This window comes from Oryzias latipes, chromosome 9 (genome assembly GCF_002234675.1).
Source record: "Oryzias latipes chromosome 9, ASM223467v1".
NCBI classification, from domain to species: domain Eukaryota; kingdom Metazoa; phylum Chordata; class Actinopteri; order Beloniformes; family Adrianichthyidae; genus Oryzias; species Oryzias latipes.
In genome coordinates this window covers 30924025-30937613 of record NC_019867.2, presented here as the reverse complement: position 1 = coordinate 30937613, position 13589 = coordinate 30924025, and the positions used below count along the sequence as shown (strand labels likewise).

The 13589-nt window shown below is 42.9% G+C and overlaps 1 protein-coding gene across 1 annotated transcript in view; it reads right to left on the bottom strand.

Moving 5' to 3' along the window:
* Positions 1–13589, bottom strand: part of LOC101170439 (poly [ADP-ribose] polymerase 14) — a 38626-nt gene that overhangs the window by 4703 nt on the left and 20334 nt on the right. The window contains exons 9-22 of the mRNA XM_023958843.1: positions 12536–12691; positions 12285–12360; positions 11727–11954; positions 10498–10719; positions 10321–10423; positions 9443–9604; positions 9111–9173; positions 7092–7271; positions 5935–6138; positions 4065–4180; positions 3500–3735; positions 2830–3095; positions 1499–1635; positions 225–399 (exon numbers count right to left, since the gene is read on the bottom strand). Of these exons, the coding sequence (XP_023814611.1) occupies positions 225–399; positions 1499–1635; positions 2830–3095; positions 3500–3735; positions 4065–4180; positions 5935–6138; positions 7092–7271; positions 9111–9173; positions 9443–9604; positions 10321–10423; positions 10498–10719; positions 11727–11954; positions 12285–12360; positions 12536–12691 (2324 nt within the window). The remainder of the gene's footprint in view (positions 1–224; positions 400–1498; positions 1636–2829; positions 3096–3499; positions 3736–4064; positions 4181–5934; positions 6139–7091; positions 7272–9110; positions 9174–9442; positions 9605–10320; positions 10424–10497; positions 10720–11726; positions 11955–12284; positions 12361–12535; positions 12692–13589) is intronic.

Sequence of the window (13589 nt, the reverse complement as noted above, 5' to 3'; positions counted from 1 at the left end):
GAAAACCCACACATGCACAAGAAGAACATAGAAAAATCACAGAAAGGTCCCAGCTGGGATTTGAACCACTGCACCATAATAAAACATAACATGTGATATGAATATTTGCTGCAGCAAATGAGTTTCTCTGTGCTGTTGTGTCATTTCAGTGGGTGTTACTGAAGGATTGTACTTTGCTGAAGCTGATGGACAGCAACTGTAGTCTGTCTTTAGTCTGTTCTTACCGTGCAGTCCGGCGTAGCTCCGGTTGAAGCCTTTGTTGTTGATCAAATCGATGGAGTTGGCGCTGGTGCCGTGGAACAGGACTCTTTCGTTGTTCTTGTGATTGTTCTTCTGCTCCATCTGCTTCTTGAGGAACTCGTAGCTCTTCCACAGAGTTATGTTTTGGACTCGCTCAATCTGCAAACACAGTTCAGACCCATCATGCCCTGCGCTCTTGTCCGGGCTTTTTCCAAACATTTGTTGCTTTTCTGAGGTTGACGGGCACCCCCCCCCTCCATGACCATGTCTCTATTAGTGACAATTATTCAAAACTGATAACAGAAAATCTTAGCCTGAAAAATTAAGATCAGAATTCCATCCATTTGCTATGAAATTCCAATTCACCACCAAGCTGTCCCACAAAGGGAATGCTGGGAACCATAAATATAACACATGAATAATAGGGTTTGAGAAGAAACCTTGGAGGAATGTTTAATAAATTAGGGAACGCTGAAGTCTGACCTGATCTACATTCTTCCATCCGGCCAGAAAGATCTGAACTGTTCTTTTTTAGTTAACTTTCCAAGGAACCAACATGAGTATGGAGCAGACTGTAGCCTTTGCTCCAGCAGAACCCTGGTCCTGACACTCAACTTTATCCCACTTTGTTTTATCAAACACCCCACAGTCCTCCCTACATCCTAATGCTAAAGCTGCTGTTTCTCCAGTTTCTGTGGAGTCAGCCTAATCAGGGCGGTCCAGTCCTGGTCTCCCATCCTGCCTTTTTTCCAGTTCTCCCTGCCTGCTTTGTGCTGATTAGCTGACTCAGGTGTCTCTTCATTCTGACTGACTGAACACACCTGAACCAGGTAATCAGCAGTAAGAAGTGCCGGGAGTGTAGATCTCGAGGACCAGGATTCAGCAGGTCTGGGTGAATCAGCCATAAATCCAAATAAAATAACGTGCATGAGTGCATGTGCAAACATTTTCTTCTCAGTAAATCAGGCGTCTTGTTGTTCATATGGGAAACATGACAATATTAAAGGCTTCTTTCAGCATATTTATGTTTGACTCCCTGTTCTACTAGGACAGGAATTTGCAACCTTCAGCACTACAAGATCCATTCTGGCCTGGTTATCACTAACCAGAACCCAACAGGAGCCGCAAAGACCTACTTTAGGAAATACAGCACTGCTTTAACCTTCCATGGGATGTCATCTTTTTCCCAACATACCAAAGCTGTTCCCAAGTATATAACGGTTTGGAGTATGTTGTGATGACTCTAGGTGTCACATACACTGATGATGTTCAGAGAAAGGCCGTGCTTCGTCAGATTCTTCTCCACGCTTTTGTATTCCTGCGTCCTGGCAGCCAAGGAGAAGAGCGCCACAGTGCCGGTGTTCATGGGATCCCAGTGTGAGGGCAGGGCGTCCTCTGAAATAACAAACAAACTTAACATGATAGAACCAGTTTCTTTCATGATCCTGCAGGCAGTGACAGTCGTATTTACAGTGTCCCATCTCAATGCTAAAGACTCTGACTAGCATGCTAATGCTAATTGTGACATTTGCTTCACATTTGAAAGTTTGATCCCGAGTTCGTCGGCTTTTCAATTCTAAAGTTACTCTCACTTAGAAAGTTTTGAGATTTGGGGAATTATATAACATGCGTTCATTTACTTATCCTGGCTATTTGTGTTTCACTTTCATTGTTTCTGAGGACATAGCAACAGTGTCAATCCTATGTCGTCCCTCTTTTTCACTCCCCCCCTGAAGTGAGTCCAGATCCCAGTTGGCTCGTCTTTGCTCCTGTACCTGGCCATGGACCTCGCCTCATGCCCCCAGCTGCCCCTCCCCCCACTCATCTGATGGACAATTTAAACATGTAGTTGTAGAGTTAGATACGTTAACTCTTCCCTGGGGGAGGATCCCTCCTTCATGTGGACACCCCCGAGGTTTCTTCTTGTTTTTCCTGGAATCTGTTTTTTTAGGAGTTTTTCTTACCGCGGAGGGGGGGGGGGGATGGCAAGTTTAGTTTACTCTGTTTACTTTAGTTTAGTCATTACCCATTGAATTCTATGACTAATTTCATGTTCTTATACAATTACTGGTATGAAGCCCATTGAGACGACTATTGTTGGAAATATTGGGCTATAGAAATAAAACTGAATTGAATAGTTCAGACATGAACCGGCGTGGAGCTAAGGGGGGGGCAGCTGCTCCCCCAGCGAAAAAATTTGCCCCTCCTACTTGCCCCTTAATTCTTTGGTCAATAATTGTATTGAAAAGATTCAGAAATACTCAATCAAGCTTCTTTAAGCATCGCACAACTAACAAAAGCAATTTTTAAATAAAATCTTAAGCCACTCAAATTACTTATTTAATGTGTTTTTTACATTTATTTTTATGCATTTCTTTTACTCACTATGCTGTTCTCATTTGTCATCTTTCCAAAGCCTTCTGCCCCCCCTCCCACCACTCCATATTAAATGTTGAGGCTCCGCCCCTTCATGAACTGTTCTTCATCATAAACTGTGGCTAAAAACTTACAAAAACATGCAGAATACAGACGCTCAGCTTTACCCACACATGAGTTTAGTTTGGGCCCCTGAGGACAGCAGACACTTACCTTTCAGGTCTTTCCTGAGTAACTCTATGCAGTTCCTTCCGTCTGACGCTTTTCTTTGGTCTGGATCAGCATCAAAATCTATGTTGTTGATTGTGATCTTCACTTGTTGTTTCTTCTCCAGAGCTTCCTCCAGTTTGAGGTTGGTGAGAATGTCAAAGGGTACCATGTTCCCCCATTGGTCCTGGTACTGCCACTCCACCAGTCCACTCACCAAGATGGCTTTGCTCCTCAAGGCCTCGTTCCTCTCAACTTTCCGTATGATGTCCCTGCAGATGTTTGCAGGTGAGCATGAACTCTAACGTACCGGTGAGCACAGGAGTCTATTCACACCAGACAAACTGTACCAAAGCACTGTTCTCCGAGTGTGACCTCTGCCAATGAACCTATGAAGCATGTTTTTGGAAGGTGGAGAGAAAACCTACAGATGAACGGGGAGAACATGCAGACTTTCAGCATCTTCCATACTGACAGATGGGAATGGCTCTTTTAGGTTTTAGTCAAATCTTCAGCTGAACTGGTCTTGGGGTCCAGACTGGGTCGCTTTGTGTTATCATGTGTGAGCATGGCAAGGAGAGGTCACAGCAGCCAAACGAACCGTTCTTTGGGCTCAGATACAGGGTACAGATTAGCAAGTGTGAGTAGACCCTTAATGTCCGTGCTGCCTGCTGACCTGATGGAAGACTCTGCGCTGAAGACGTCTCGGGTCAAACCCTCCAGATGGATCCTGGACTCCTCCTCGTTGTCCCCTCTCTCCAGGCGGAGGCTCACCGTCAGTTTCCTCTGCAGGTCGTTCAGCTCCTGGACGTCGGCTGAGGACAGCTGGTTGATGTACGGGTCGGAGATGGTTTTCTTAGCCTGTTCATGCATGATCAGGTCTGTGATCCTCTTCTTGGCCACATTTACGTCCTGCAGCACATCCAGAGGAACTTCAATAACGGACTGGGGTGAGTTTTGATCGACTTACCCAAAAAAGAACAGATCTGGCAGATAAGCAGTGACCTCACGAGTTTACAACAGTCTGGTGCAGCTGGTTTTCTGATAGATGCTACGCTAAACTGATGGAATAACAGAAAACGTATAACTGACATGACAAACGTTTAGACAGTTTCTCTGAAAAAGTTTCACAAGAAAAGTCAGTCAAGGAAAATTTCAGCCCAAGAAGCAGATTTTTACGGTTTGGCAAACTTCTTGTCAAGGTCATGAGTTCAAACATTCAAGGAAGGAAATTCTTGAACCTTTTGGTTCTCTGCACACAGCTGAAACACAGCAGGATCAAACTCTTCTTTCTGAAGCACCCAGTCAGTCTTGGGGGGCTGCTGTCCTCTAAACCCGATCAATGAGGTGAGGACGTCTGGAAAAAGGGAAATTCACACCATATGCAGATGAGTAAATCATATTTAATTCCAAAATGTTATAATGAATTTAAAAAAAGTTTTAGTTGCAAAATATTATTTGTTAGATAGTTAGCAAAAAATAATAACAATAAAAAAACATATTCTCTCAACAACTATCAGAACTTAAGAGTCATTGTCTGAACAACATTTAAAAATAATTATAATTAGGACCAACAAATGTTTGTTCTTGTTTTATAGAAGAGCAGAAACAGAAGAGTCTAGAATAAATCCAATCACAGCTCAGAATTTCTTTACATAAATTTTTTTAATTTGTTCATATTTTAGTAAAATAAAAACATCGGCTGTGATCCAGGGAGAAGTGCTTTGGCTCCGTTTTCTGCAGAGCCGTAGCAAAAGGCCATGTCACATAGCCACTCCAAACATTTCGTGCATTTTCTACGTATGGAATTTCGGTCTTTTGTGATTCATGTGTGATTTACGCATGTGGTTTACACACATTTTAGGTAGTTTATACGCAGTTATTACTTAAATCTGATGAAACTGCGCAAATTTCTGGCTAACAACGACCGTTCCACGTATGTCTAATGGACTTTACCACCGATATATAACTTTTATATCCACTTGTTATTATGGTTTAGGCAAGGCTGATGCTCATATCACAGGTTTTTAGAGTAAATGCCTACAAATGCGTAAATGGATCAAAATACCACTTGGGGTTGTTTATAGTGAGGAATAAACAATATAAAACACTTAAAAGCTCAAAAACTTGATTTTTCATGCTATAGGTCCTTCAACGTGGTTCACTCATGATACACCTGTAGAAATGTGACATTAAGACCACAACTTCTCTCAGTTTTCGTCCGTGTTATATGCACAAAATGTACGTATGGCTGTGTGACACGGCGTCATGGGTGTGTTCAGACTGGTAAAGTCTTTCAACCGGACATTTCTGCTTCCAACCAAAGCTGAGAAACAAAAGCATGTGATTGAAGATCTCTTCAGTCATTGGCCCAGAATTACAAGGGCGGGGCAAAGCAATGAGAGAAAGAAATCTGATTCACAAACCTTGTTAGATTGTTCACTTATTCAAAGGTTATATTTCGCTGATCAGTTATGAACGTCATCAGGTTTAACATTTTTTAGTTTGGTACGGCGGAGTCGTGCTGCACGGCGCTTAGCCGGTTACTGTGGAGACGATGACCAAAAGGGTACGCTGATCAGAGTTTATAACGTATAGATTGTTGGAAAAACAGTAAGAAGCAATGTGTGTCACGTTAAAAGTTGTTTTCAGGAGTCTGCATTTATTTCAACAAGTGTCTCATCGTCATGGTTGCTTCCTTCCTACTTTGTCTACATCCCATAATTCCTAGCCATGGTGGACGTTTTGGTTTAGTTTTTCCGCTCTGAGGACGGATCGTATTCAGACTAAGGAAACTCAGAGCGAACCGAAGTTCAATTCAAATGGTACTGAACTGAGACCACCTCAAAAGATGGGTCAGCGAGCGGTTCCTGGTACCGGACCAGGAACCGGACCAGGTACCGGACCAGGAACCGCTTGGGTGTTTTCAGACTAAAAATGGGTTCCAGATTAACGGGGGAAATGAACAAACATCACATTTTATGAAACAAGTCGAGTAAAAACTGCTCTGTGATTTAACAGTTCATCACAGCGGATTCACAAAACGGACAAATGATTCACTGGTTTGTTGATCAGAAAGCAACGGTCGGCAGGCCTTTCTGTTTGGCTCACCTTTGAACTTCCCATAGAGGCTCTTCTCCTGCACCTCCTCTCCTTGTCTCTTCATCATGCTGTTGTGAAAGTCTCTAATCATCTGCATCTGGAAGATCAGGATCTTCACGCTCTGAACAAACTGGGGGGTTTTCTTCCTCACAAAGTCCACCACGGCATCAACCATGGCGTCGGCCACAGCTGACGGGTTGGCTCCGCCCTGACCTAAGAGGTAGATGGGAAATCATGGCATTGATGGAGATGGAAATGACACGAAGGTCATGAGTTATGACGGAAGAATGAATCCCAAAAGAGGAGATGTAGTCTTATCAATTCTGATGTGACTGCAGTTCTTTAAAGGCGGATCTAGAGGACGTTTGTCTACTCATTTGATCTAGTTTTAACAGTTGATGCTAATAACTTTAATTTAGGCAAAAATTAGAGGTCATGTGAGGTCATTCAAATATCATATGTTTATCAGAATAGTTGGCTAATGTCCTGCTACATGGTGGGGGTCTGGATGCCTCTTGGGAAGGGGGGCACTTGTCAGTGGTGTGACTAGGACTAGGAACATGTAAAACCCAGACCTTACAACAACGGTCACATGAGCAAAGAGGTCATCCTCATTCTCCTGCGATGAAGCTACTCTGACCCCCAACAACGTCAGTATCACTTTTAGGGTAAAAGGTTCATTTGAGAAAATTTGCTTTCTCACAACTATTGATCACTTTTGCTTGTCAGTAGGTTAAATAAACAAAGATTCCGGGGTTCTGTTACCAAGTGAAAAAGTAAAGTGCAGCGGCTTCTATAAACACGCTTTTTTCAAAATACCGTTTTCTGTTCAGAACAGATCATGCAGTTTAGCCTTTATCTATGGTCAAACTTTAACCTCTTTAGAACAAATCCAAAAGTCAAAAATGTTCTGAATTATGGATTCTTGTTTGCAGAGAAAACACAGCCTGTTCAGAGAGTTTATGAAGTTTGTCGTCTTTTTGTAGACAGAAACTTGTCTCTCCTCCATATTTTAATGCATGGAAGCGTTTAAGTGACTTGAATTAAAACAAATGTAAATGCAAGAACAACAATGGAAAGTTTGGATAAAAAAAAAAAAAATATGTGTCTGTTTATTACAGGAAACCGAGAGGACTGAGAAATATGTGTATGTGTTTGATACAGACCTGTTCCCAAAGCTGGGAAGGCGATCGAGGAGAGCCTTTTGTCCTCACAATACTTCAAAACATCAAAGACTGTGCCTTTAATGTTTGCAGGGTCGTTGTGGCCGGGAACGTGGATGATCTTGGTGCATGGAAGCTGACCGGCATTAGTCATGACGATACGCTTGTGAGGTGAAGATTGCACTGAGAAGAGGAAAGCAACAGATGAGCATCCAGACCACTCATTCAAACTCCTCATTGTCTCAGAGGAGCAACTATACGCCTCACACGACCCAAATCCCTAACAGTCCAGTCTTTTTCCTCACCTCTTGAGGAAAAAGTCCAGACTCTCAGCTAAACTAATCCTATTTCTTTTTACCACCTACAGCTTTTGACCAAAAGTTGGGGCAGAAGTGTAGACTGACTGAAAAGTTGAGAGGTTTTCTGAAGTGCGTCTGTTTAATACAACAGAGCAGAGCTGAGGGAGCAAAACTGCAGAACCAACAACCTTCAACTCAGAGAACTGATGCTCTCTGGGCCTAAAGAGGCCATCTCATACTTTTTCACCCAAAGTGAGTCCCAAACCTCAGAGTTGGAGGTGCTGGTTTTAGTTTCAACTGCTCCAACCTCTCACAGCTCAATGAAGCCAATAAGAGCACATCATCTGCAAAGAATCAAAGATATGAATCTGGGCTCTGAGTGGCAGTTAAAAACAAAATCAGTAAATTGAACCTGATTGGGTCTAACACCAACCAGAACCAAAGCAAACCAAGCACCCTCAACAGCAGACGTGGTCAAGCAGACAAACTGGTTATGCAAAGTTTCATCACACAGATGTCAGTCAAGGGTTTCAGCCGACGGGTCTTTACGTGAATTCAGTTTTGAGCTGTAAGAATTTTTGTCGGTTGAGAATTACACAGTTTATGCGTATTTTACGCAGTCCATACACAATTACTGCGTAAATATTACACATTTTTTTAGTGATTTTTGTGCGATGCATAGGCAAATTTGTGCCTTTCTACGACCGTTCCACGTATGTCTAACAGACTTTTCACGCATGAACCACAGATGCATAACTTTTAGATCGCGTATACAGCACACCTCGACCACAAACTGGACTGGTCAGACCAGGCTCAGGCTCTGTTTAAGAAAGGACAGAGTAGCTGTTCTTCCTGAGAAAGCTAAGCTCCTTTGATGTGTGCACCGACATGTTGCTCCTCTTTTATCAGTCGGTTGTGGCGAGTGCTGTCTTCTATGGGGTTGTATGCTGGGGTGGCAGTATGACCACAAGGGATGGCAATTGGTTGGAAAAACTGATTAAGAGGTGTGCATCAGTGATCGGGAGGAGGGTGGACTCTCTGGGATCTGTGCTGCAGAAGAGGATGAGGGCCTTAACTCAGAGCATCCTGGACAATCCCAGACATCCCTTGCACAACACGATGTCAGGTCAGAGGAGCACAACGAGTAATAGGTTCCTTTCACTGCGCTGCAGGACAGAGCGCTTTAGGAACATATTTGTCCCTTCAGCTATCAGGCTGTTTAATGAACCCGCTTGATATGAACTGTTATCTTATTTTATGGACTGATCATGTTATTGTTCTTTATTGTGTGTGGTTGTGTGTGTGTTGCTGCCGGACATATCTGTCTGTCTGTCTGTCTGTCTGTCTGTCTGTCTGTCTGTCTATCTATCTATCCACCTATCCACCTACCTACCTACTTACCTGCCTGCCTGCCTGTCTATCTATCTATATCACGTTAAAATTACACAATTGACGCACAAATCACAAATGAATTATATATAAACTGCGCAATAATCACGCAAGGTTCATGCATGATTAGTGTAATGAATGGCTTTTACGTTGGTTTATGTATTCTTTGTGTGGTTTATTCGTACTTCCTCCGAGGTTTTAATGTGGTTCATTCGTGATTCATCTGGGAAAATTTCACGTAAAGAACCACAACTTCTATAAACATATGGGCAAATTTAATCCGTGTAATATGCACAGTTAAGCGACAGACTGTGTTTTAGCTGGAGATACGCACCGATTTGATCACACTCCCTCTGAACCTCACCTCCAGCGCAGTCTAAGATCGCTTTTGACACTCCTGGACAAAATGAAGAAGAGGAGAACATGTGAAGCTTCTGGACAGCAGAAGGTCAAACATCAGGACATTTGGATCCAGATCCACATCAACTGGTTTAAATGTCATCACTTGGCCTCTTTAATCAGAATCAGAATCAGAATCCTTTATTGTCATACGCACAGCTTTTACACTGACATACGATATTGTTCCAGTTAATGATGAACTTGTGTAATAAAAAAGAAGAGTTTAACACAAACACAGGAACAGGAACTGCAGTGACGAACAGTCACCTGCGTAAAGGTTAAAGGTCGGATTGGTAGAGTTGACGATGACATCACAGGACTCCTTGGTGATGTCGCCTGAGGAGACCTCCAAGGTGAGCTGGCCCAGCTGCATGTGGTACACGCCGAGGGAGGGGGAGGAGACCACGCTGAAGGACGACGACGAAGATGCTGAAACACACAGATTTCTCATGCAAACGTTTCTCAACTGCAAGATTTTTCTAGAGCTGTCCATAAAAACAAGCCTGTTTAAAAGCCAGAAGTGGAACCAAAGTTCAGTTTTATTCCTGATGTATTTTTTGCTGTTTCACACTCTTGAGTGGCACTTCAGAAGTTGTCATCAATAAAGGTGAAGATCTCTGTGATCAGTAATCATGAAAGTTTGAGGCTTTACTGTGATTGTTGCTCAAAAATACGGAAGGTTTCCACTAGAAGAACTACAAAGAACTTTGTTGAAACATAGACATAAATCCCGAAAAGCATCCGTCATCTAGACACGCCCCCCATCAACCCTGACCATGGAATATGTTGTTTCAACTCCTGGATCCGGTTCTTTTTAAATCATCTAAACCCGAGACCCTCCTTTCCGCATTATTCTGGTTTGATTTGATGAAAACCGGAAAGATGTCTTCTAAATAATAAACTGATAACAAAGAACAAAAAGAAATTGGACTAAACCAAAATGGTTGTTACTTGCAACCCTAAATCCTTTTTTCTGCTTGACTATTTGTTAAAAACACTGAGAAAAAGGTCTCGAACAACCTTTACCTGATGTTCTCCTCAATTTGTGAGTAACAACATAATTTTGTTTCCAAAAACTACTAACAATCCTTTCTGAGACTGGAAGAACTTCAGAAACTGCTCCAGTCTAAGCAAAGGTTTCTTACCCGGGGAGGATCTAGACTGTTGAAGGTCAGACGGGGGGAAACCCAGAGACCCCTGTTGGCTGTTTCTTGGACCGGTTTTGCCTGAGAACTCTCTGGTGAAACACTGACAAACAACAATACATGTGAACACGCGTGACTTTCACTAAAAAGACCGGAATCCTTAAATCCAGAGCTCACGTCTACGTTCTCCCTGTCGCTGGGGTGCACGACGAGGACGGCCTCCCTCAGGAAACGAGGACGACTCCTGCTGCTGAACTGGTGGATTTCTTTCAGCAGGACTTTGGCAACCGAGCCTTTGGGAAAACCCAGGTTTCCTGTTCCTAATGCAGGGAAAGATATGGATGCCATCCGGCTTTTTTCTGCCTCTTCCAGACAGGATTGGATGATGGACACCAGCTCCTGACACAGAAACACGACATCTGTAGCTGAAAACTAAACATGAGGAGAACGTCCTGATACGTAACCACAACAGGGATCCACAATAAATCCAAATTGCTGTTTGACGAGGAAAACCTCCCTCGTTCCAGAAGAATGCACTCCAGTATACTGAAAATGTCAAATGTACTACCATTTCATACATTCTTTAAGCAATATTTGTCAAATGATTATTATTATTTTTATACACTGTATTTTATCCCACGAAGGGAAATTCTTTCTCCGCATTTGACCCATCCCCTTGAGGATGCGGTGAGCTGCAGCCGAAACCGCGCTCAGGAGGCGGGAGTGTTAAGGGTCTTGCCTAAGGACCCTGTTAATTGCTCGCCATTGATATGGTACCATTGCTCATTCCCCTCTGGGAATTGAACCCTGGTTTCCTGCATGGTAGCTTCCCACCTTACCAACCGAGCTACCCAGCCGCTATTAGTCCCTTTAGATCAAAGACGGTGACAAACAAATCTATTTGCAACAACAATTTGTATTTTTTCTTCAAAAGGTGAGGAATAAAACCATAAACTTTCAATGGAATTCAAAAAGTATAAAATAGTACATTCTCTGTATTTAGTGCATGTTAGCTCAGGACCAGATCAACGTTCAGAGCAGTGAGAACCGCTGTCAAGGGGCGGAGCTACGGGGGGGAGCAAGGGGAGGCAGCTGCACCCCCCCCCCCCCCCCCTAGCAAAAAGCTTTGGTCCACACTTGCCCCCACACCTTTTGAGTTAATATGAGTCACACTATCGACCAAGATGAAGAGATATTAATCAACACGAACTTCTTTAAGCATTGCAAAAATAACAAAAGTAATATTTTCAATGAAATAAAAACAATAATGATAATGAAACTGTTGGAAAAATGTGTTTTTTGATCCTTTGTAACGGCCTTCCACTCAGGTGTTTTACCACCCTTCCTAATGTTCTAGCTCCGCCCCTGTGGGTGTCCTAAACAAGCCACCATAAGGGTCTTCTTACCTTCATTGTGTTGCCTCTTCCACCATCCCAGGCGGGACAGGCAACATGGAACACTTTCTGACACCTGAGATTGAAGCCATCGGTGACGACCACACGGCCGGACGAGAGTCCGGATTCAGAGAGAACGGCCCGCTGCAGTTCAGGACCCGCTGCCTCCAGGATGGCCTTGGAAACGACGCCCTGGGTCAGGTCCAAGTCACGAGCCACGGAGTTGATGATGACGTCTGTCTGTGAAGCCAAACCAGAATGTGGCGTTAACTCCAATAAATTGACTAAAACCCATGAAGCCGTATGTGGACAATGTTTCAGCCCACTGTCACGTCACTGAGCAGCCAACCGGACCAGAATAAGTTTCTAGATGCTTCCTTTAAGGATTACCAAATCCAATTCAAGACGTGTAGGTCATGTTAAACACAGTTCATTTGTCTCATTTATACAGACTGAATTTTACACATTACTTTGACACAAACAAGCAGGTTCAGCTTGTTGTCTGTCTTTGGATAAAGTCTGAATACAGAATCGACACCGGTGTCAGGAGCTTTACAAGTCTGGACTCACAGTCTGGTCCTGAATGTTGCCTTGATGAAGGACAATCTTCAGTCCATTAGCTGTGAATTGCTCCGCCCTCTTCTGCCTACAGCCAATCAAAGAACAGAACAGGCTTCATTTCAGAAAAAAATCTTTTTTTATCCAGGTTTTTGTAGCATCAAATCTTAGAAAAGCTTCAAAAGGTTTTGTTTAAGTTGTAAGAGGGAAACAAAACCACAATAAAGGGGAAGAAGAAGAAATCCAAATTGAAGAAGCCTTACCTCAAATTCTGATCGTGTCCGGAAGGTTCTTTGGGACTCTGACCCCCCCTGTTGACCTGATGGTTTGCTAACTGTCTTCCTCCTTCTGCTCCCCTCTCTGTGGAAGGATGGCCTCTGGCCAACGCCCCCTTACTGCCTCGACCCTTCAGGTGGCCACTGGGAGGGAAAAACTATCATCTGAATCTGTCATTGAGAAGTATCCTCCTTCTACCCAGCCTTTCTGTAGGTTTATTGGTGGTTCTGTTGGGCTTTCAGGGGAACTTCCACTGAGTGGTACAGTTTGGCTCAGTTTGGTTCAGGTCTTTCCATAAAACTTTGTTGTGGTAAATGTCAAGTGTGTTGTAGGTTCCAAGGTTTTCATTTTTAGAAGGAGACAATCCAACTTTGTGTGACGCTTTGGCTAGAAGAAATGGGATTGTCTGAAACTCAGGAATTAGAGGTCAGAACGGATCAGAGAATCTTTTTGTCAGCCAAATAACCAAAGGTTCTTTTGTACTTTGATGACTTTCAACTGTAATCTTCCTCCTAATCTGTGACTGCTGTGATCCATTATCTGCGGCTTTTTCTATTTGAACACACCTGTCAGTTAACTTTTTTTTTCTTTTTTAGTCTTATTTAAGTTTTTGTTTTTTTGAGCTTTTAATGTTCTAAATTGCTAGTTTGATCGATTTGGCATATGGACCCTTTGGCTATCTGGGTCATGTCTAATGTTTTTAAAGGGGGCGGATTTAAACTTGCTGTACCACTCAGTAGATCAACAGCTGCTCTCATGGTTTATCAGCTGTTCACTTTGCAGCTTCTCATCCAAAATCTGGGGGTGGGTCTGAAATCTCAAGGAAAAGTGTCTTAATGTCTAAGCCATTTACATACCAATAAAATAGATCAAATATTTGTAAAACATCTAATCAGATCTAAAGTGTTCCAGCGTACATGTTCATCTTCATTATCTGGTTCATTTATAGAGAATGGGGTAATTCCATTAGTTTTAAGATTCCCGTTACTTTCAAAAGTCAACAGTTCTGTTCCTGAGAAACGTTACAGTGATCGTCAAAGC